General features: G+C 41.0%; 1 protein-coding gene across 3 annotated transcripts in view; it reads left to right on the plus strand.

Annotated features, from left to right (window-relative positions):
* Window positions 1-21,172, plus strand: part of acsf3 (acyl-CoA synthetase family member 3) — a 37,977-nt gene extending 16,805 nt beyond the window's left edge. For all 3 annotated transcript variants that reach the window (XM_039609751.1, XM_031744866.2, XM_039609754.1), the window contains 5 exons: window positions 273-370; window positions 1,612-1,738; window positions 14,971-15,105; window positions 15,316-15,427; window positions 19,291-21,172. In XM_039609751.1, the coding sequence (XP_039465685.1) occupies window positions 273-370; window positions 1,612-1,738; window positions 14,971-15,105; window positions 15,316-15,427; window positions 19,291-19,405 (587 nt within the window). In that variant the 3' untranslated portion in view covers window positions 19,406-21,172. The remainder of the gene's footprint in view (window positions 1-272; window positions 371-1,611; window positions 1,739-14,970; window positions 15,106-15,315; window positions 15,428-19,290) is intronic.
* The last annotated feature ends 378 nt before the right edge of the window (window positions 21,173-21,550 follow it).

Below are 21,550 nucleotides of genomic sequence, written 5' to 3' on the forward strand. Positions count from 1 at the left end.
TGTGGTGACTGAGACGAATGGCTTTCAGTTTAGTGTTTTACAAGCTCAGCAAGCCAGTGACCAGTTATGGCCTGCAGATGGAGGCTAACGCTGTCTTGGAGAAGATGACTCTTATGTTAAAAATCTCTCACTAAATGCTTTTGATGGCCTTTTCACTGATTATTGCCAGAATATGTGTTCCACTTCTGTAAAGGCCAAAAATCATCCCATTCTGCTTCAACAACGTGTGTTCTCTTCTCTCTGTGTTCATGGGCTTTCTTTGTGTTTGACAGGAGCTGTTGGGTTGCCGCTGCCTGGTGTGGAAGTTCGTATAGTTATGAATAACACAATTAATACAACCATTGTAGAAGGCACTCACAAAGAGACTCAGGTAATCCATAAGTTCAATATATATATAGGTTTTATCAGGTAAAGTCATGTGAAAACAAAGGTTTAGCATCAGACTCAATGCAACCCTGTTCCTGTTGCTAATGAAATGCACGTGAATAACTGATGACCAACAAGTGTGACACCCCAAGGTCAGACTGTATGACAGATAAAGAAAAATCTAAGAGTACATCTCAGACTTTGCAGGCCTCATTTAGCATGTTAAATGTTAAAGTTCATGTCAGTAATATTAGGAAAAGACTGAACAAGTGTTGTTTGCTTGGAAGGATTGCCAGGAGAAAGCCACTTTTCTTTAAAAAGAACATGGCAGCACAGCTTATGTTACATCCAAGCAAATCATAAGACTTCTGGAAAAATGTCCTTTGGATAAACAATACCAGTGGAGATTTTTAATGATAGTGTATAAAACAAACACAGCATATCAGCACAAACATCTCATACCAGCTGTTAAGCACGGTGATGATTTGGGTTTGTTTTGCAGCCACAGGCCCTGAGCACCTTGCAGTCATTGAGTACTATCAACTGCTCTGTGTACCGAAGTATTCTAGAGTCAAATGTGAGCCTATCGGTCCAATAGCCATAACCTGACCTAAAATGTGTCATGCATCGGTTCAAATATCCCAACCACAGCGACAAATCTACAGCAGAATGAATGAAAAAGAAAATAAAGTGTTTCAGTTGTCAAAAATTCATCTTGATTTAAATGCTGTGGTGGGACCTTAAGAGAGCTGTGGATGAATGAATGTCTGCAAACTTCAGTGAACTGAAACTATGTTGTAAAGAAGAGTGGGCCAAAAATCTCCACAAAGATGTGAGAGGCTGATGAAGTCATACAGAAAACAATTCGACTTATTGCTGCTAAAGGTGGTTCTACAAGCTACTGAATCATGACATGTACAGATTCCTGTGAACAACTTTATTTTTCATGTAACTGTATTTGAATCTTATGTACTTATGCATGGATTGAGGGAAATTTGCTCTTTAGAAATGGCAGTGAGCTTTTTGCAACATAACACAAACCCACTGAATATTCAAATTCTTTTGAGTTTTGTCTTCTGCTTGCGAGGTATATTAATTATATTGTTTGTAATCTTAGTCTTCTTTACTAATCATCACCCAGCAATCAGCTAGATGCCCATTTAAGCACCATTCTGTCTAATTTTAACAGCACTAAGCGATGTATCTATACTGATTTCTTCCTTTCTTTCCATGTATATGCATCAGGTACGAGCAGGTCTGGAGGGGAAAGAGGGGGAGCTTCTGGTTCGAGGGCCATCTGTTTTTAAAGAGTACTTTAACAAACCTCAGGAGACCAGAGAGTCTTTCACTGATGATGGCTGGTTCAAGACAGGTACCAAACCCTCATCTTCCTCAGCAGTATGCATGCATAGCCAGTGCATTTCACTACCATTTATGGTTTGTACTGTCAGAGGGATTCACAGGAGATGAAAGATGTCGTAAGATTTTTTCATCAGTGTTGCACACTGTACTTTCGGGACACGATGACATGATTTTAAACACTTAAAAACCAGGAGTCCAATGCTGGAAGCACACACATAGTCACACATTCAGAAAGTGTGTGTGTGTGTGTGTGTGTGTGTGTGTGTGTGTGTGTGTGTGTGTGTGTGTGTGTGTGTGTGTGTGTGTGTGTGTGTGTGTGTGTGTGTGTGTGTGTGTGTGTGTGTGTGTGTGTACACATTTTGGGGAACTATGAGGGAGTGATAAATGGACTATGTGTGTTTTTGGTGCTGCAGGGCATTTTTCCTCCTAAGTGGTTGTGACTGCTCCAGGTCCTGAAGAACCAACTATTGCTCTCTGCGTGTGTGTGTGTAGTTTATATGTGTGGTAGCACAGAGGATGTTCCTCTCTCTAGCCCAGCACTTCTCCCCTAGTGCCCCCCCCCCCAAACAGACCCATGCTTTAACAGCGGGAGAGACAGGCATTTGGTTAGTTTTGAGGGGGGGGCTGAGGAGTGCAGGAAGAAGGGCAGAAGCAATCAGAGCTTTGAATTGTCATGTAGACCACAGGAAATAAGAGGAAAAAGCAAAAGAGTTGGGAAGGAGCTTGAAGTATTGAGCTTGGAGATGTGTTGGAGGGGGTTAGAAAGAGTCAGCTACAAAGCCGAATCCGGGGACCAAGAAGGTAGCGATTGGGAGCTGCCGATGGTGGCGTAGTGGGAGATGAGGAGGCGGGGGTGGGGAACAGCAAGGAAGGAGTGAGTGATGGAGAACGAAGCAGGGCGCGGCAGTGGGAGAGCAAGGCAGAGTGTGTTTAATTGGCTTTGCAGGCTGGAAGGACAGAGATCCAGAGCACAGCACGTTGCTGTCACACTCCATTACAGCCACTGGCCACATAATGAGAGCCTGTGCAATCAGCTCCCCACAGACCAGTCCCTCAAGCCACACACACACTGTGGACTACTCTGTTGGAAGCTATCAAACACCTTACCTGCCCTGCCTGTGTTCGCTGATGCCAGTTTCAACACACACACACATGCAGCTTTTTTTCCTTCAAATTTCAAATTCAGATTTTCTTCAATTCTCCGGTGAATCGATGATTCAAACAGGAGCAACTGTGTCGGACATTCACTTTGTTTTGTTTTGTTTTCTTTGTTTTTTTTTACTGAACTCGAGTATAAGCTCGAGTACATTTAAAAAAAAAAATCCTGATTTTTACCAATCAGTGTGTTTACGGGTCTTTGGCAGCACTCCTACATGCATCACAAATGCCTTTGAAGCATTTTGTGGTTCCAGAGCTGTTTGAAATCTGCTATATTAAAACAAGTCCATTAAACATTATAGATTTATGTTTATTAGTGGGAATTAAATACTGGTAGGTTTATTATGAGCTTTAGATTAAAACAGGCTTACCATTTTATCCTGGTGCCTGCTCGACTTAGGTGAATATTTATTGAATCGATATGAATCCCCTCATCAGTCATTAAGAGGTGTGCATTTAAAATGTTGGACAGTAACATTTTGTCTGTTTACATCGAAATGATTGTGAATGTTAGATCAGGTCGGTAATTATTCCCACTCACGCTTTTGCTTCTTTTCTGTTCGTCTCTTTAGTACTGAGGAATTTATTTAGCACACCAAAGTGATATTAAAAACATAAACTTATAGTAGTGTTACTCTATCTTGTGTTTTTTTGTTTTCTTTTGGAACATTTGAAATATCAATAATGGAAAACTTTGAAACATGAATTTTTAGTAAGTAAAACTATATCCAAGTCCAAGATTTGGGTTTACTGAGCAGGTTTGAGGTCATACACATGCAGGCAGGGAGAAGGCGGAAAAGACAAAGTCCAAAAATTTGATGAAGACCTTGTGCACTTCATCTTCCTTCCCAGCTTCTTAACTCATTTCTCACGCTGTCTCCTTTTTTACTCTCACACCTGCTCCACGTTTCTCACAGCAACTTTTTTCTTTCACAGTTTCAATCTCACGCTCCATCTTTCACTTGCTAACAGTGGGCTGATCTCTTGCGGCCTTCACATGGAGATTTCTGTATCTCACTTTTTCTATATGCTCTGGGATTTAACTGCCTGGTTGGGGGAAAAGGTGGCTGCTAACCGAAATTTCTTACCAAGATTTTCTTTATGGAGTTGGGCTGTAAAAACATGGATGTATAAACTTTTAAAGTGGATTGCAAAATGTAAATTTTAGAAGATGCGATCTGAGTAATCTGCTGCAGACAAAAAAGGAACAGAAAACCAGATGTTTTAATTCGTCCTGTGAAATTTTCTTGCAAATGAAATGTGCACGCTAATTTTACACGTCCGGTGTGTGAAAGTCTTCATGCCTAAACTAATAAAAACTTATAAAAAATTAAATCTTTTTCAAACAAAAAAGAAAATCCACTCAGCTAACTGAACCTGAACTGAAAATGTAATAAAAATGAATAAGAAAATAGAAAATGATAATAACTTTGCATTAGACATCGTGTAGGTCGAAAGGCAACAGAGTTAATGTACAGTGTTTTGTTGGGTTCATTATTTTTAGATTAAATGTATCTCATTAGGAAGACTGTTAGGAAAAATACGCACACCAGCCCTCGATATTCATAATGAAAAAAATGCATATTTTAGATTAGCCACAATTGCTTTGTGCAAGAGGAGAAAATGTCTTTAAAAAAATTCAGTTTGAACTTTGCAAAAACAATGCTAACAGGGGAGACTGACAAAGCAAAGAGAGATGGGAAAAGAAATGTGAAATCTGAGAAGCAGAGAACGCGTGGGAGTTTAGATCAATAGGTTCTCGGCTGGCCAAAGGTGTCTTCTCCAGAGTTAACAGGTGCTGTGTAGTGTGATTGACAGCTCGATAGGGAAGCTGTCACCTAAGCGTTCTCTCTTTCCACTCATCTTCACAAACATCTCTGAGCACATTGATCCCTTCTCACTTTTTTTTTTTAGCCCTCCTTTTGTGCTCTACAATACAGTCTGTCTGCTGTCCAGAGCTAAAAAGAAAGCTCATCTTGACCCAGTAAGCCTGTAAGAGCATTTGTTGTTCCATTTATTGTACACATATAGATACAGCAAGGCAATGGAAGCAGTGAGAAGAGAGACTGAAAGTGTTGCTTCAGATTTGCTCGTTAGTTGTTAGTTGATGCCAACAAACAAAACCCAGAACTCCTCCAAGAGTAATTTATGAATGCATAAATTAGTCAGAACTCATGGGAAGAAAGAGAAGCTTAAGCATTAGCTGTTTTTGAATTTTTTATTTCACTAATAAGAAGTTTGGCTGTGCTGCAGAGAGCAGTTGGGATAAAACTGAGCTTGGAATCTGACTATTAGCCCCAGAGAGGTTAAATTATTTAATTACATAACTGTGTGAAAGGTGTTTATTAGGGCAACTTTCATGAGCTCCCAGCAGCTTTTCAGAGATACAAAAACAGATTTTTGTATGAATCGTTTTAAACATTGTGACAGAAAACAAACACGCAAGCTAGTCAGCTGCCATATATAACCCAAATAGTAAAACAAAAACATTAAATTAAAAAAAAATGTCGACTGAGCCCCTGGGCTGGATGAGATTTAGGTTTCTTCAGGCTCCGGATGCTGTGGGGCTGTTTTGGCTGACACACTGGAAAAGTGTGGCATGCCCACTCGGGGTTGGGAATGAGTTGATGCCCCAGTGGAAGAGCGTCATAGGGTCTTGTTGACAAGTGAGACCTCCATGAAGCAAGAATTTTACAGACAGATTGGTGTGGCGTCGTAGTAACATGGATGATGTACCAGCCTGTTGCAGTGATCTGGATACGAGCTCTGGGTAGTGACCAAAAGAATAAGACCGCAGATACAAACGGTGGAAAGGAATTTAATCTAAAAGGTGTCTGGGCTCTCCCTTATAGATTGGGTCGGGAGCTCTGTCATGCGGGAGGGACTCAGTGTAGAGCCTCCACAAAAGGAAAGGAGCCAATTAAGGTGTCTCAGGTATCTGACTAGGATGCCTTGTAGGTGAGGTATTTCAGGCATATCCTACTGGGAAGAAATCCCGGGGCAGTCCCAGGACACGCTGCAAAGATTGTATCTCTCAGCTGGCTTCTTAAAGACAGGGATGAAGAGATGAATGGTTGAATGAATAAATGGGTCTATTCTGTTATTGATATGTTTTAGTGACTTTGACCCACCATACAACGAGCTGATCATTCAGTCCAGCAGGTTTTTGTTTATTTCACTGTGATTTTTGGGGAGCTGAAACATTCAGTTTATCAAAGCTGTTTTTGTTCACAAGATTGGATTACTTGGAGATTTTCCAAGTCTGCCATCAGCAGGTTCCACTTTTTGCAGCAAAGATTTTCCACCTCAAATTAGCAGCTGAAGAGTAACTGCAGAAACATCAGGGGTTTTTTGAGAGAGGCTGTCTTTCATGATGGTCCTGTTGTGTTACTGCCTCTCAATCCTTTCATGAAGTCTGGTCTTTCATTCGGCAACATTAATGGGAAATTGCTTGAAACAAATGGGAATCTTAGTTTTAATGTGAGGTAAATGGCTCTTTTAAAAGCTGCAAATGTGGTTAAAATATGAATTTGGACTTGGTTGGGTTTTTTTTTTGTTTTTGGCATCTACCATATTTGTATTATGATGCAGGGCTTCGTTTTTCAGAATCTCATTTCACCAGACATGAGTGTTAGGACACATTTGATTGAGTATGGGTGTGCGTGTGTGTTTGCGTGTGCTTGTGTGCAACCAAGAGAGATGTAACCTCAGCTTTAAAGGTGAGCTTTAGATCTGCAGGGGAAATTCTCAGCAGACAGACAAACAGGAGTGTGGCTCATATCCTGCAGAGCCTTCACTAGTCATTTGTGCATTGGCCTTTTGCTTCCAGCTGTTCTCTCCTCTTTCCTGCCTCCATCCCTCTCTGTGTTCCCAATGTCATATTTCACCCCAAGTTACATTGTGTCCTCCTAACTCCAATGTCAGTGCTCCCTACGGGATTCATCCAACACCCCGCTCCCCACAACACTTTGATCAAACAGCCATCCGGGCAACTTTACAGCTGAGACGTCGACGCATGTTGGCCATTGTTTTATTAATACTAGTTGCAGGTAAATAAACACCATATGTACAGGATGGGTTTTTTTCTGGGGTTTTTGGTAAGCTGAAGATGCATAAAATATTTTAAAAGTTCCCTCTTGATTCTTTTTCTTACCTCGCTCACCTGTCTGTTCTGGGGAAAGGCAAAGAGGCAAGAGTTGGTATGAATCCAAAGTGGCAAAGGGAAAACTGTGTCTTGAATGAGACTAGATTTGTGTGACTCGGTGGAGTGTGGATGCTTGTAAACAGCGGTTAAATTTCCTTGATGAACGCGGCAGATCTGAGACAGACATCAATCCTCAACTTCAGCCTGTTATCTGCTTTGAGAAAGGCAGTCCAGCCAGGAATATAATCAGTAACATTAACATAAAGCAATTCAAGCTCTTTTAATTGCATTATATTAAACAAATTAGATCACTCATCCAAGTGCAAAGTGCTTTCTTGTATGATATTAATTACTAAAAAAGGAGCTGTGACAAAAGTTAAGGATGATAAATAATGTCAGAGCTGAGATTTTGGTGCTTGGCTGTCTGTTATTTATCCTCATTAAGACTTCCATCTAGGCATCGGGGCTTTAATGTGGAACATTAATATTCATATATGCTAAGTGTTTACAGTCACTCTCTGAAGAGGCATGACACATTTAGACCTGTCTCATCTTGTGCAGATAAGGCTCTCCTCTCCACGGTGATGGAGGGCGCTCAGTTTTGACCCGCAGTGTGAGAGTTTAGGTTGTGCTGAATGGGTTGAAAGACCCTGACTCCACTTGTACCTTCCCACAGAGGAGAAGCGTCTCCTCATCAGGCTCATGTTCAGCACTTCAGCGATGCTCATGTATAAACACTCTATGTCTGTCAAATAACAGCGCTACAAAAAAAAAATCAGAAGGAAAAACACGTTTGAGTTTTGGAGTCTTTTTTGAAATTTTATATCTGTTTTTTGTTTTTGTTTTTTAAAGTTTGCATCCACCTACACTGGTGTATTCAGAATTGATATACAGAGGACGGGACTATGCTGTAGATTGAGGGCACTTAATTAAAATTAATTAGGTGTAACACCTACAGAGCAGCCTGTCTAGTGGCTATTGGTGGCTGTAAATAGTGACGATAGAAGGTCAAAGAGAGGGCAGCTAAAGACGTCACCTTTACAGCATGTGGAATCTGCAGCCATGAGGACATCGAGGTGAAATTTAAGTATTCTTATCACCTTAAACATCAGACTTGAATCTGGGTTCATATCACTTACAGCATTAACTATCCCAACGTCTATATTTTGCGTGAAGCTGGAATCACTGCCAAGACTTAAAGCTGATTGGAACGAAACAGTAACTCAAGTGACGAGTTGTTGTTTTCAAGGTATGAAGAAGAGCACCTCTGAACCTTAAAGCAGATAGGCTACAGCAAACTACAGGAACCTAAGGAAACTAAGAGTACAATTTGCACAGACGAACAAATAATTGGACAACAGAAGACTGGAAAAGATTTTCCTTTTTCTGATGAGTCTGTCTGCTTTGACATTCAGATGATAGGCTCAGAATTTGAGCGTCATTTAAATGCCACAGTGTGCTTGAGTATAGTCGCTGACCGTGTCCATCCATTTATGACTTGGATGTTCATATTTAACATGACTAAAGTTTTTAATGTTGAAGTCAGTATTATGTTTACAAGTAAGTCCCTATCAGCCAGAAGCTCAGGCTGTTTGAGAGTGTGAATGTCTATAAGATTTATTTATTTATTCCATACCCTTCCCAACTCACGTTGTGTTGGGGTTTGTTTTTTTTTTAACCTTTTTTAAAGCATAAACTACAAGCCAGAATGGGCTCAAATGTGAATGTGAACACATTTTCATTTTATCACTGAGAGTGTACACTTTACAGGAAGTGAAATGCCAGCCACATCTCCAGGGTTGAGTGGGGCGTGCACACAAACACAAGTGCATGGTACTTAGATCAAGGTCACACTCAAACCACACTGAATTACAAACACTTATTTCTGTCTGTTCCCGTAGCAGCAGAAATCTCTTATGGTGCTAGAAGGTGCTGGCAAGCTAAGAGATGACTTCTGTCACCTCTACAGAAACAGTTTCTGTGAAATTTTAGTTGTCTCTCTCTTTCATTCTTTCATTCCCCGGCACCTCTAGCAGTGATGCTAGTGGCGGCAGACTGAACTGTTTCTGCAGTGTTGGCCTTTGTCATATGTCATACTCTGACCTTTTCTTTCGCACGTTTTTTGTCTTAGAAAAGTAACACGTCTAGACTTTGTCTGTGTGTCTTTGTGTCATTCTGGATTGTTGTGTGGAAAAAATGGGCGTAAGTGCATCATTTTTAAGGCACAGGCAGCATCAATGAGGGGGATTAATAATTTAGGAAAAGTTTTAAAGATAGAAGAGACTGTTGAATCTTGTCACATTTCCTGGTGTAAGGAAGATGAGTATGGAGCCCCTGTTCTGCTTCCCTGTCATCACTGAGTGTTTGTTGAGTGGGTAGTCGGCAAGAGAGGCAAACAGTTTGTTTGATGGGTTGAGACAATAGCCCTGTGCAGGAAGGCCTTTCCTGTCCTTCCTGGACTAAATTTAAGCTCCGGGCTGAGTAAACTGCGTTAAGTTTTAGTGAAACATAACTACACGTCCTTGTGAATGTGCCCTTAATTTACTGCTTTGTCTTTCTTGAACTATAACAACATACAAAAAAAATATTTATCCACCTACAGGAGCTTTTATGACATCCCAATCTAAATTCATAGGCAAATTTGGATGTGACCCCCCTCCTCGTTTTGGATCTGTAACAGCTTCTCAATTCTGGGACACCATCCTGTTGGATTTTGTAACCTTTCATCCAGAAGAGCATTTATGAGGTCAATAGTAACAAAAATAATAATAACTTAGATTTGTATAGTTTTGGACACGAGGGCCTGGCTTTCATTCTCCATTCTAGTTCCTTCCAAAGATGTTCAGTGGAGTTGCACAAGCGTCTGTGTGGGGCAGTAAAGTTCATCTACACCCCCACACTTATCCAACCATGCCTTTAAGGATTTTGCTTTGTGCACTGGGGCACATACCGTGTTCCAAATACCTCGGACTTCAGATGTCGAAACTCGGGAGTGACATCACTCCCAATTTAGCATGTTCCAGAAAAAGGAAGTAAAAGTAGGATTATAAAATCCTATATAAAAATAGGATCATAATACTTGTTTCTGTTTTATACTTTTAATTTAAAAACTGCTGCAGCACATTCATGGGTGGAGGCTGGTCAGTGCGCTGTTTATTGCTTATTTAGGCAGTCATAAATACACAACGGTGGCAGTGCAGATGAACAGTTTTATAGTTTTATGACTGCTCAGTGCCGCCATCTTGGATTGTTAACTCGGGGTTGCTGGGGCTTCTCCGACTTTCCAGGTGGGAAATCCGAGTGGAGGGGGAATTCCAGATTCCAGTTCTGACTGAGAACTCAGAAATTCCAACTTCCAACTTTTTAGGAACTCTCCAACAGTGAGACAGAGAAGGGTAAACTGTTCTCATGAAGTTGGATACACAGAATTGTTTAAAATATCGTGGTAAGGCCTCAGGTAAGACCTGTTAGCGACCACAACAGAAAAATGTGAATTCCCTAACAGGTTTGTAAGTGGCAGCCAGCGGTTACTGGCAGCTCTGTGAGATCATTCATAAAGGTCTAAACAGATGTCAGTGAATCCCTGGTTACTGCGGTTTATTAGTGAAACTGCTTTGAAACTGCTTTGTTCGGTAGCACATGATCACCTGTAGTTTGCATGGAAGATACCAACTGGTCTCAGTTTCACTACCACATAGTGGTAATGAAAGTCTGAAAAGTGTGAGAATGCTTGCCTTCAAAGTGAAAGTTGCAGCTGTTGGCATGTGTTGGTTGTAGTAGTGAGGCCTTTTACTCTGAAGACAAAAACTTTCTCTGTTTTTGATGCAGCCGATCACCTGGGAACAGCGAGCAATCTCCAGGAAACACTTGCCAGCCAATCTCAGAATACACATTTTTTCCCTAGCAACTGGAGGTTGCAGACCAGTCTGCAGGCCTATGTGACTGAACTAAGGGGCCCCAACCAACCCCAGCCTGTCCATACAGTGTATATCAGCTCTGTCAACTGTATCATACCATGAAAAACATACACCAGCTTCTTTTAGTTAACTTTACAAATGTTTGATCCCCTTCATTTCTCCACTTTTTTTCCTACAGTTTGTTCAGTATAATATGTTTGGTTTTCCTGCATATGTCAAGGATATCACCGACAAAATCTTATTTTTATTGTGCAAAAATATCACAGCAAGAATGAAAGTGATTCTTTTTTTTTTTTTTTTTAAATAAATGAGTCACCTTCCAAAGGCAATTTCTGCCTTACTGTAATCTTGGCAAATAGTTGGAAATATTGCTGCTGCTCGTAGCTCACCTCTCCTCACGATGCTGTTTTTCTTGTTATTGGTTTGAAATAATTTGATGTTTTTTCATTCTGCTTCTGCAAAACCCTCTAATGTCATTTTCCTGGTTTTCTGAAAGACACTGTGGAAGTTTCCTCTGACCCTCCATCCTCAGTTAAATTCTTGATCTATTTTTATTTCTTTTTTTCACACTGTGTGCCTTCACTTTCTTTAATGCCTCAGAATGAGATGAAAGCCCAGTGCAATTAGGCTTCTTATCGTTTTAATTAAGAAAGCCATTCGGCCATATCTGCCTCAGACGCCATAACACATAATGGCGAAGAGTCTCTGATGCCTGAAGTAGTGATTGTGTGCGTGTGTGAGTACATACAGTACGCGTGTGTGTATATTTGTGTGTGTAAATGTACGTCCTAGTAACACAGTTCCCAACAATCCCGCTCCCGCCCTTCTTTCCTCTTTTATCAGTCTGTGTTCTCCAATCGCTATTCCCACTTGTGCGTCTCTCCAAACATGTTGTTCTATCCCTCGTTACTTCATTCTCCTGAAAGAGACAAGGTCAAAGAGTCCTGTATAAGTACTTCAAACTCAATTCAACTATGTTGTCTGAGTGTTCCTTTTCAAACCCTTTTGTAATGCAGCTTCTCTTCCTTGACGCTACAACTAGATGTACTGATTTTATTGTATTTTTTATCTGTTTCAATTTGCACACACACACACGCCCACGCAGGACACTCAAACAGTTTATCAGTGTGCATGTAAACTGCTCATTTCTCCATATCTGTTTGCATAAGATGAGAGAGCTACATGGCTGAAACCAAATTATTTCAGCTTTTTTTTTTCTTCTTCTTTTGCCCCTCATCTTAAAGAGGGGAAACTGTAACTACCCTGATAGTGGTGTTAACACCAAACCAGCTCCTCTGCTCGCCTCTCTACTTTCTCCCCCTCTCCCTCCATCCTCCCTTTCCTCCCTCCTGTTACCCTGGCCTATCAGTGCGGAGCAGTGGTCTGTGAAGAAATTCCCAATATCTAAATTTACACACTGTATCAATCTTGTTTAATAGACTGGAAAGCTTATAGCCGCCGTGGCAAGCCGGCAGAGAGGGCAGCGGTGATAAATTGTCGGTGTGCAGGCGACAGCCGCCCGTGATGTATAATGAAATATTTATGATTTATCCCAGCTAATAAACTGAAATGAAGTGCATGATGTATGGGAACAGATGGGCCCTCTATTGATGCTGAGGTGGAGAGGCAAGAGGGGGAAAGAGGAGACAGGAAGAGAGGTGGAGAGAAGGAAACAGAAGATGTGATGAGAGATGTTTGAGAGGTAGTTAGAAAAAAAATGAAGCATAAAAATAGAATTGAAAACGTAAGAAAACATAGTTTGTTTGTGTTTGTGTGGCACTGGAGCCGGAGAAGCTGAAAACATGGACGTATAGGTAAGACGGATGGAGGGATATGGGGTTAGCAGTACAGACTAAGTGATGGAATAGAGGACAGGTGGAAGATGACAGTAAAAACAGACCACCATCAAAATGTAATCCCTCTCCTACAATGCTTCGTGTTGATTCCAGGTGAGGCAGGTGCAGTTGTTTTCTTTTATTGACTCCATATTTTTCAGCTACAGTCTGCAAACACGCACAGCTTTACCTTAAATGTTCTTAACTGAGCAACACTCAGGTTTTTTGCAATGCTGAGGGGCGCTGTGTAAAGCTTACAAGTGCAACTATGTCCCTCAGAATTGTTCAGCATTTTGGGGAATAAACGTATATACTTTTTTACTGTGAGTTAAACTGCTGACACCATTTTAATCAATATGAAGCTACAGCCAGCAACCAGTTACTTTAACAGGGAACAAAAGGAAAGGTGTGATATCATGTGCAGTAACATCATATATAATTTGTGTGGCATCTTAAGGATAGGTTTATACTAACTTGCAAGATGTGTACACAGATGCTGTGGAGACTGAACAACTGGTGTCCAAGTCGTGTTTTTCCTAAGTCTCGGGTGCAGAGTACACCTGAAGGACACATGTGTAGCGGGTATATCGTAGTATAGTATGCACAGAAAAGTAACACAAAAAAGCAATCACATACAGGTTTTCAAGGCATGGCTGTATTACCTCTTTGTGATCAAATGTACCTTTAGATTCTTCCCTAACAACCTGTGGATGTTGGAGGGTTCACTGACCAAGCCCTGTGTGACTGAGGCTTTAGCAATTGGTTTCACAACAGCTGCCAGCAGCCACTTGCCAGCCAGACAGAAACTACAGTTTTTTCCATACCAACCCTGGTAGTTTCCAAGGTGTTCCCAGCTTTGTGTCACTAGGACGCTAAACACATAAAAAGTAAATTAAAGATTTCTATGGCCATCACAATAATGTCCTTATTGAGAATTCTTTTGGTCATAATAATCATGTAGTGAAAATCTGAGCTCATGACATCCTCAGGACAAAGTGCTAAATCTGTTTATAAGCATCTCTAAAGCTCACTAATGAATATGCTAATAGAAAAAATAAGAATAAAATCAAGAGTGTGGCATTTTTACAGAGCATTTACTGAGAGGACTGTTTCTTGGCAGAAAGTATAAAATTCCCCGAGTTTCTGTTTGCTTAGAAACTTCACAGGGACAGTTTTGAAATTATGAGATGTATAGATGGGTCTTTGTGTCTTTGGTTTGGAAGAGCAAACCAAAGACACACGAGGAAAAGAGGCCAGGAGCCCAAGAAGAAAGAGAGAGAAATAACCCAGATGGCAGTCCTTTATGCACTTTGCTCTCTGCTCAGCCCAGATCTTGCTGGTTCATGCAAACCAGCTTCCCAACTCCACCTAGCAACTTCCTGGATAGAGAAAAAACCCAGCTGAGCACGATGAAAACTGGAAGATGTGAAAAGTTGTCATAATAAATGTGTGAAAAAGAGTCGGATTTTCTAACATCACAGCTGGCTTTAAGACTTAAAGGTTCACTTTGCATATTTGAACTGTCCCTGACCTTTGCTGACCTTTTAACCTATTCATCCAAATTAACCGCTAGACGTCACTTCATCACAGTGTCTCAGACACTTACGTCCACTCTCTGTATCAGCTGTGGACAGCCCCACTGTAATTCTGCTAAAGAACATATTCCTGGTCCTTATTTTCAGGCTTCTTCTCCTTCCCTCCTCCGTCCATTTTTCTCTCCCTAATCTCTCCCCACTGATCCATACTGACCCATTTCCCCAGCTCGTCATACACGAGCGCAGCTGCGCCCCTCATCCCACATACTGTACTCGCCTTCCCCCACACCTGTCCCCCAGAAACTTATGTATGAGTGTGCGTGGGTCTGTGGAGGATGTATGTCTGGAGGATGGGGCAACTTAAACACTCATCCATCCACTGTTATCTGACTTTCTGTGTCTCAAACACACACGCTCACTTACCCACAGATACAAGTTTACATACCCTACATTCCCTATTCTTAGCTATAAAAAATATTACTTAATTTTTTAATTGAGTTCATTATCAGCCTTGTTTTTAGTTATATATATTGTAATTGGGCTTAATAACTTCTTCTTATAGAAATGGTGTTCCAGAAAATTATGACTGTATTTTTCCCTGTGTTTCGCTTACACCACATTGTCCTCCTTGTATGGTCCTGTCTGTATTCTAGGAGACACCGCTGTGTATAAAGACGGCGTATATTGGATCATGGGTCGCACCAGTGTCGACATCATCAAGAGTGGTGGCTACAAGATCAGCGCGCTCGATGTGGAGCGTCACCTTCTGGCTCATCCAGACATCACGGGTAAGTGGAATGAAGTAATGTCACCACTGTAAAACACATGTAATTAAAGCCCTGAATCAGCACCTCAACCATTTGATCACTGTTAATATCCAGCACCTATGTGCTGAAAATAACTCATCAAAAATGAGTTTGGTGTCCTTTTGCTGTAGCGCAAGACAAAAAGGAGTTTGTCTGATTTTTTTTTTTTTTTTGTCATATTTAATATTGTAGATGTTGCTGTGATTGGAGCCCCAGATGCCACCTGGGGTCAAAAAGTCACTGCTGTAGTGCAGCTGAAGAGGGGCAAAAGTATGACTTTGCCAGAATTGAAGACCTGGGCAAGGTACTGTGACTTTCAGCTGAATAACTTTTGCTTTGTACACTTTTTTGGAGCTTTCTAATGAATTATGTCTCTTATTATGCACATACCAACCGGTGTAGTGGTTTACACATTCACCTAGCAAGTGAGCAAGATCCGGTGAGGAGATACTGACACCTTTGAGCTTGAGTCAGGAAGGCAAAAATGTAAGGCAGACAAAAGTAAGCATTATGTGCATAAAATCCATCCACTCTCTTACCCACTTATCCACTTATCCAATTCAGGTCATGGGGGGGGACTGGAGCCTATCCCAGCTGTCACAGGGTGAAAGTCATTGTGTGTTTACCTGCTTTTATTTTGATATCCAGCTAATACATTGCTGTTGACAGGCTACATATAGCTATATTTTCCACATTTTTGCATAAACCTGTACTATTCTTCACTGTCTAAGGCTATGCTGATATTAACATCCACACTGCGTGAAAATGCATGCTGTATTTTCTTTCAGGCAAATATGTGAACTGTCAGAAAAGTGTAAGGTGGCTCTGCTTTTGCAGTAATGCACTCTGTTCACCAGATAAACACGTCCAAGTAGAGGCAGACTTTATTAAAACATGGACTTTGTATTGTGAATATTCTAATTGTGCAGTTTACTTTAACACTTGTCAAGACTGGTCTATTCAGGGTGATTTTTTTTCTTACAGCATTATAAATTACTGGGAAATGTGTTTTGGTGTCTAATAGAGCAAAATAATTCTATTCTGTTTTTATACATATATCGAGATCCAGTTCACAGTAGCAGTTCAGTCTTACAATGTTTATATTGTAACACAAAGACACTGCAGTATTACAGAGAGAACCCCAGTCATATGAGAAAAAACATGGATTTATTGCTTTAAACTGGTGTTTCAACTGGTGTTGGACTTTAAACAGCAAAGCTTTGATTTTTTTTTTTAAGCAAAGTGTTGCTTTTGAAAAAACAGAGATGTAACACCACTAGCCACTGGACCACCTGCCACCTTTAAAAGTGCTTTGCAGCCCAGAGGGACTCCAAGCTCATACCACCAGTGGAGATTGTGACCTGAATAACTTACAACTAATCCATCATCCTGAATCCACAAAAACAAACTCCAAAAAGACCATCGTATCCCATTATTATTACAGGACCGTGTTTTTGTTAAGTCTTCTAAAGCTGATTTAAAAGGACAGTCTTCACAGCTCTTTGTCAGTTCTGCTCAGTGCTGGGGAAACTACTTTGAAGGCATAGCTTTGCAATTAACCTATTACTTCATACTAGAAGTAATTGATCTAAAATAAAACTACCCAATGAAGAAATCTGGTTTTATAAAGCTGCTTTGAAGAAATAGTTCAAATGAAAATATATAAAATATAAAACAAAAAGTAACATTGTAGCAACAAAATCCTCCTAATCGGGCCTTCTCAGCAGAGGTAGTCAGTGTTATGCATTTGTGTGGCCATGGTGATTTGAGATTCGGGATGTTTTATGCATGATGACTTTGTCACTGTGTGAGCACAAGCAGTGCTAACGAATTAATCACCGTGCCTTTGCAGAAGATGAATAAACAGTGGGTGGGGCTTGTAAAAGGAGGTCCAATTACAGTAGAACAGCAATGTTAAAATAAAAGTTAAAAAATCCTTCATTTAAATAGAGAAAAGAATTGAACTGCTTGAATTGCTACTAAACTACAAGGGACCTCCTTTTAAAAAAAAGAAGAACGGTTAGCATGTTAAATGTTAACGTTCATGACAGTACAATTAGGAGCAGACTCAACAAGTATGGCACTGAGTCAACCATGAAAGTATGCTAGAGTCAAATGTGAGGCCATCTGTCTGACAGCTTGGCCCATCCTGAGTCATGCAACAGGACAGGGATCCGGGCTCAGCAGCAAATCTGCAACAGAGTGACTGAAAAGATAAAAGAAAGCATTGCAATGGTCCAACGTCCATACTTCGCCCTGGTTTAAATACTGGGGTGGGAACTTAAGAGAGCTGTGCATGAATGAACGCTCACTGACCTCAATAAACTGAAGCAGCATTGTAAAGACGAGTGGGCCAGAGTTCTCCCACAATAATGTGAGAGGTTGATAAAGTCATACAGAAAACCATTGCTTCAAGTTATTGCTGCTAAAGGTAGTTCTGAAAGCTACTGAATCATGAGGTGCACTTTATTTTTGCTAAATAAATAATGACATGGTGTAATATGTCATGTTTTGTTCTTCATCTGACATTGTGATTGCCTAATTTCAGGACCTGAAAAGGCCCAGATTTTTTTTTCATTATGTCTTGATATGTTAGACCTTAGAACTGAAAGCTAAACTACTAGTTCAATTATATGTAGTTTAGTGGACCAAATGGAGGCACCTAATTCAGACTGTGTAGGTCTCTGAGCAGTTCAGCACACACATCCCCAGTGACTGGCCTTCAAGTCCCCAGATCAATAGCAAAGGATGTGAGAGAAAGAGAGGCCAGAGATGGACTAATGAGGGAGATGAAAAAGAAGAAGATGTGGCGGAAGCGAACAAATGATTATTACAGAGGACTTTGTCCTGCTACCTAACAGTTTGTTTTTTTCACCTCGCTTCCTAAATGTCAGCTGAGTTTATTTTGTCTGCTAGAGACAGTTACTGGTGACATTCACCCTCCACATTGCAGTGACACAAAGTCTTTTTTTTTTTATCTCCTCCAGTCTGTTTTCATAAAAAATCTGCTCTCACTCTCTTTTACACCCTTTTCTTCACTTTCCCACCATCTGTTTTTGTCCTCCACACTTTCTACAACCCACCAGTGTCATTTATTTACATCACTGAATTCTTTTAGAGCGGTGTGTGTGTGTGTGTGTGTGTGTGTGTGTGTGTGTGTGTGTGTGTGTGTACTGCTGTGAGCTCCATATGGTGTATGGATGTTAGATCCCACTGCTATCGCCTGCTGGTCCAGTATGGTAGATTACAACTACTGCCTGTGACTCAGGTTAACACACACAGACACACACACACACACACACACACACACACAGTGTTTGCAGCCAGGGGTCCTCCCAGAAGACAGACAGTGCCAGCACACAGCCCTCTGCTGAGGCCTGGGTGTAGGGGAGAGAGAGAAAGAGATAAAATGAGACATAAACAAGTAGATGGATGCTCACTCTTCAGTGCCCTGGCTTCAGCTGTCAGTCTGAATCTCTGTCTCACCCTCACTGCCTCACACCGCCTCGAACACTCAGGCTTATGCGCGCGCACCCGTGCACGCAGACACACAGGAACACGTTGCCCTGGAGAAATCGGTGACACGAGCAAGCAAGCCCCCGTTACAGAGACGTGTACGTATGCGTGTATGACCACACTTCACTCACTCAGTCAGAAACACGCGGACATCTGCTGAAAGGAGTGTTTGATGGCCGTCGTATCAGTCATTATGCTCGCACACACGCACAACTGGATTGCACACCAAAGCACCCGTGCGTCCACACAAACAAACAAACAAACTGGGTTAGAAGATAATAAAAAAAGCTCCGGGCTTCAAGACTTGACGTAACAACCAGGCACTCAAAACGGAAAAAAATAAAACACTTTTAATTATCACAGCCTTCTGTTTTCCCTTTTTATTATTTGTTTATTTTTATTTTTTTATTTCATCTTGCAGTGATTATATTGTTTTTGTACGAAGGGGGATTGTCTGTGTCTGGAAGGCGAATTGGGGATATTAAGGGAGAAGAACAGCAGAGTGTATGAAGGACGTTTCCTTATCTCGACTACTCCGCCACAGGGCTAGCCTTTGTTTTGCAGTTGTTTGCTCTTTTTTCTTTTTTCTTTTTGTTGTTGTTGCGTATTTGTGTGCATGCACATCCATATTAACTGTGGTGTTTATTGCAGGGAGCACATGGCACCCTACAACATACCTACAGGCCTGGTGGTGGTAGAGGAGATGCCGAGGAATCAGATGGGCAAGGTCAACAAGAAGGACCTCCTGCGACTATTCTTTTCATGACTGGAAAACTTGCATGACAACATACATGTGCCTGGATAAAGAACTGCAGGTGTACATCACATCCTGGCTGTTTCTCTCTGCTTCTTTCAGTAGATGAGTGCACACAGGTAGACAGAGAGGAGGCAGAAAAGTAAATAAAGACATCGTGGAACATCGTGGAAACATTTGAGGAAACTTATTCCCAACTATAAATACATTATAAATATAATTTATATGTAAAATGTAATACACAGCGGAGGCGACATCATAACCACTTGCGATCAGCTGCCATCTTCAAAACAACATTGGTGCATCAAGACTGATAAAACGGCAAATAAAAAGGAGACAGCCAGTTTCACAGTTTGCGAGTGAATGGGGTCAAGTTGGCAAATAAATGCAAAAATCGAATATATCAGGATATATCATTGTAAATACATTGCTGTCTTCAAACACAGAAAGCCAGATTACAGAAATTCACATTAACTTCTTACGTTCAGCACAAGCAGAACCTCGTAGGTTTGAAACAGAAATTCCTCCACAAAGTAGTTGTTGCTACGGTGATTTAACTATGTAACCGGAATACAGCCAGCTGGCAACCAGTTACAAAGAGTTTGGGCCCATTGGTGGAAACTGATGCAGATTGATTGCAATATGTTTGCACCCTGTTATTAATTATTTGCCAATCTCTCTGAGAGTGAGTGCAGTCAGTCTATGATTGGTGGGAGACAGGTTTCCTCACATTTGGAGGTCACCTGTGGAGTCACATTGCAATCTGTAACTAACTAAATGCAAGTAGTTGCAGTGAGCAAGTAGTACTGGAAGTACTTCGAATCGATCTCAAACAGCAAAGACATTCAGCCATCATTCAGTCACTGGGCAAACATGTTAACTGTCTACCACTTTTTACTCTTCTGTGACATTAGAAAACTGTGGAAATCATCAGTCTGATATTTGTTTGGAACAGTATTAAACAGAACTTCTGCAAGGATACACAGTGTTAGCGACACAAAATTAGCCAAATTAGCTTCAAAAAGGTGTGGTGTAAACAGTGTTTCTGTACATGTTTGCTGTTATCCAGGTCATATACTTAGGTCCAAGAGATTTGATTCAAACTTGAAGGAACTTCTTGTCTTTAGGAATCAAAAAGAAGAACCTTTGTCTTCTACTGAAGTACTTATCATATAAAAAAAACAAACACTTCAGCTGTGAGTGTGCTTTCAAATGATGCTACTTTCCCACAATGAAAGGTACATAGAGGACCTTTTTAGAGCTAAAAAAAAATGTGAATCTGTTGCAAATGTTTGTGGCAGCTCTTGGAAAACAAAATAAATATGAAATTTCAAACACTTTGTGAAGTGTTTTGCACCCAGCGAAACTGAGGGGTCCGCTCTTCAATCTGCATTAATGAGAGGAGAACAGCTAGCTGTGGTGTGCATGCATCGTGATGACCAGGATTTTCAAACGCTCCACTAAAAAAATGCTCGCACCCAGAAGCAGCGTTTGGTAAATGTGCTCTTATTGGAATATTCTGATGTTTGATTGGTGAAAATGGTGTGATCAGAGAATACACAATGACAGCTTTTTGTGGTAGAGTGGTGTAACCAGAATTAAGGATCATGGTTAATTAAACCTGCACTAAACAAAATGAAAGCGGGAGCGGTGGTAAATCAGGAGAAAGACGATGAACACTGTTGGGTTGATTTAGTTTTGTAAACACACTGATGCACTTGGAATAACAGACAGTTTTCATATGAAAATTAAAAAGTTTTGGAAATTTTTAATTAAAAAGTGTTTTGGAAGTTATTTTGTTTCCTCCTCTTTTTTTTTTTCCCAAAGAGTGTTACACTGTGTCTGTGCAGCTGTGGCTACGCAGGTGCAATGAGAGCCTGAAGGCGGATTCTCTAGCAAGGCACAACACCACAGCTGGATGCCCCGCACTCCATCTGACTAACCCTCTCGCTCCGCTCGCTCTTCTCACCTCTCATCGGTTCTCATTTCCATTCCTACAATGTCTAACCTCTTCTGTCTTCATCACGAGTTACGACAAATTGCAGTGGTACCGGGACCGACTCGGCTGTGAGGCTCTTCTCGGATGAACCCTGGCTTGCCGCCAGAGTGTGCAGAGAGCGTGTGAAGAGATTTAAGTAAAGCCGGGGAAAGAAGGCA

Source organism: Oreochromis aureus, linkage group 1 (genome assembly GCF_013358895.1).
Source record: "Oreochromis aureus strain Israel breed Guangdong linkage group 1, ZZ_aureus, whole genome shotgun sequence".
NCBI lineage: Eukaryota > Metazoa > Chordata > Actinopteri > Cichliformes > Cichlidae > Oreochromis > Oreochromis aureus.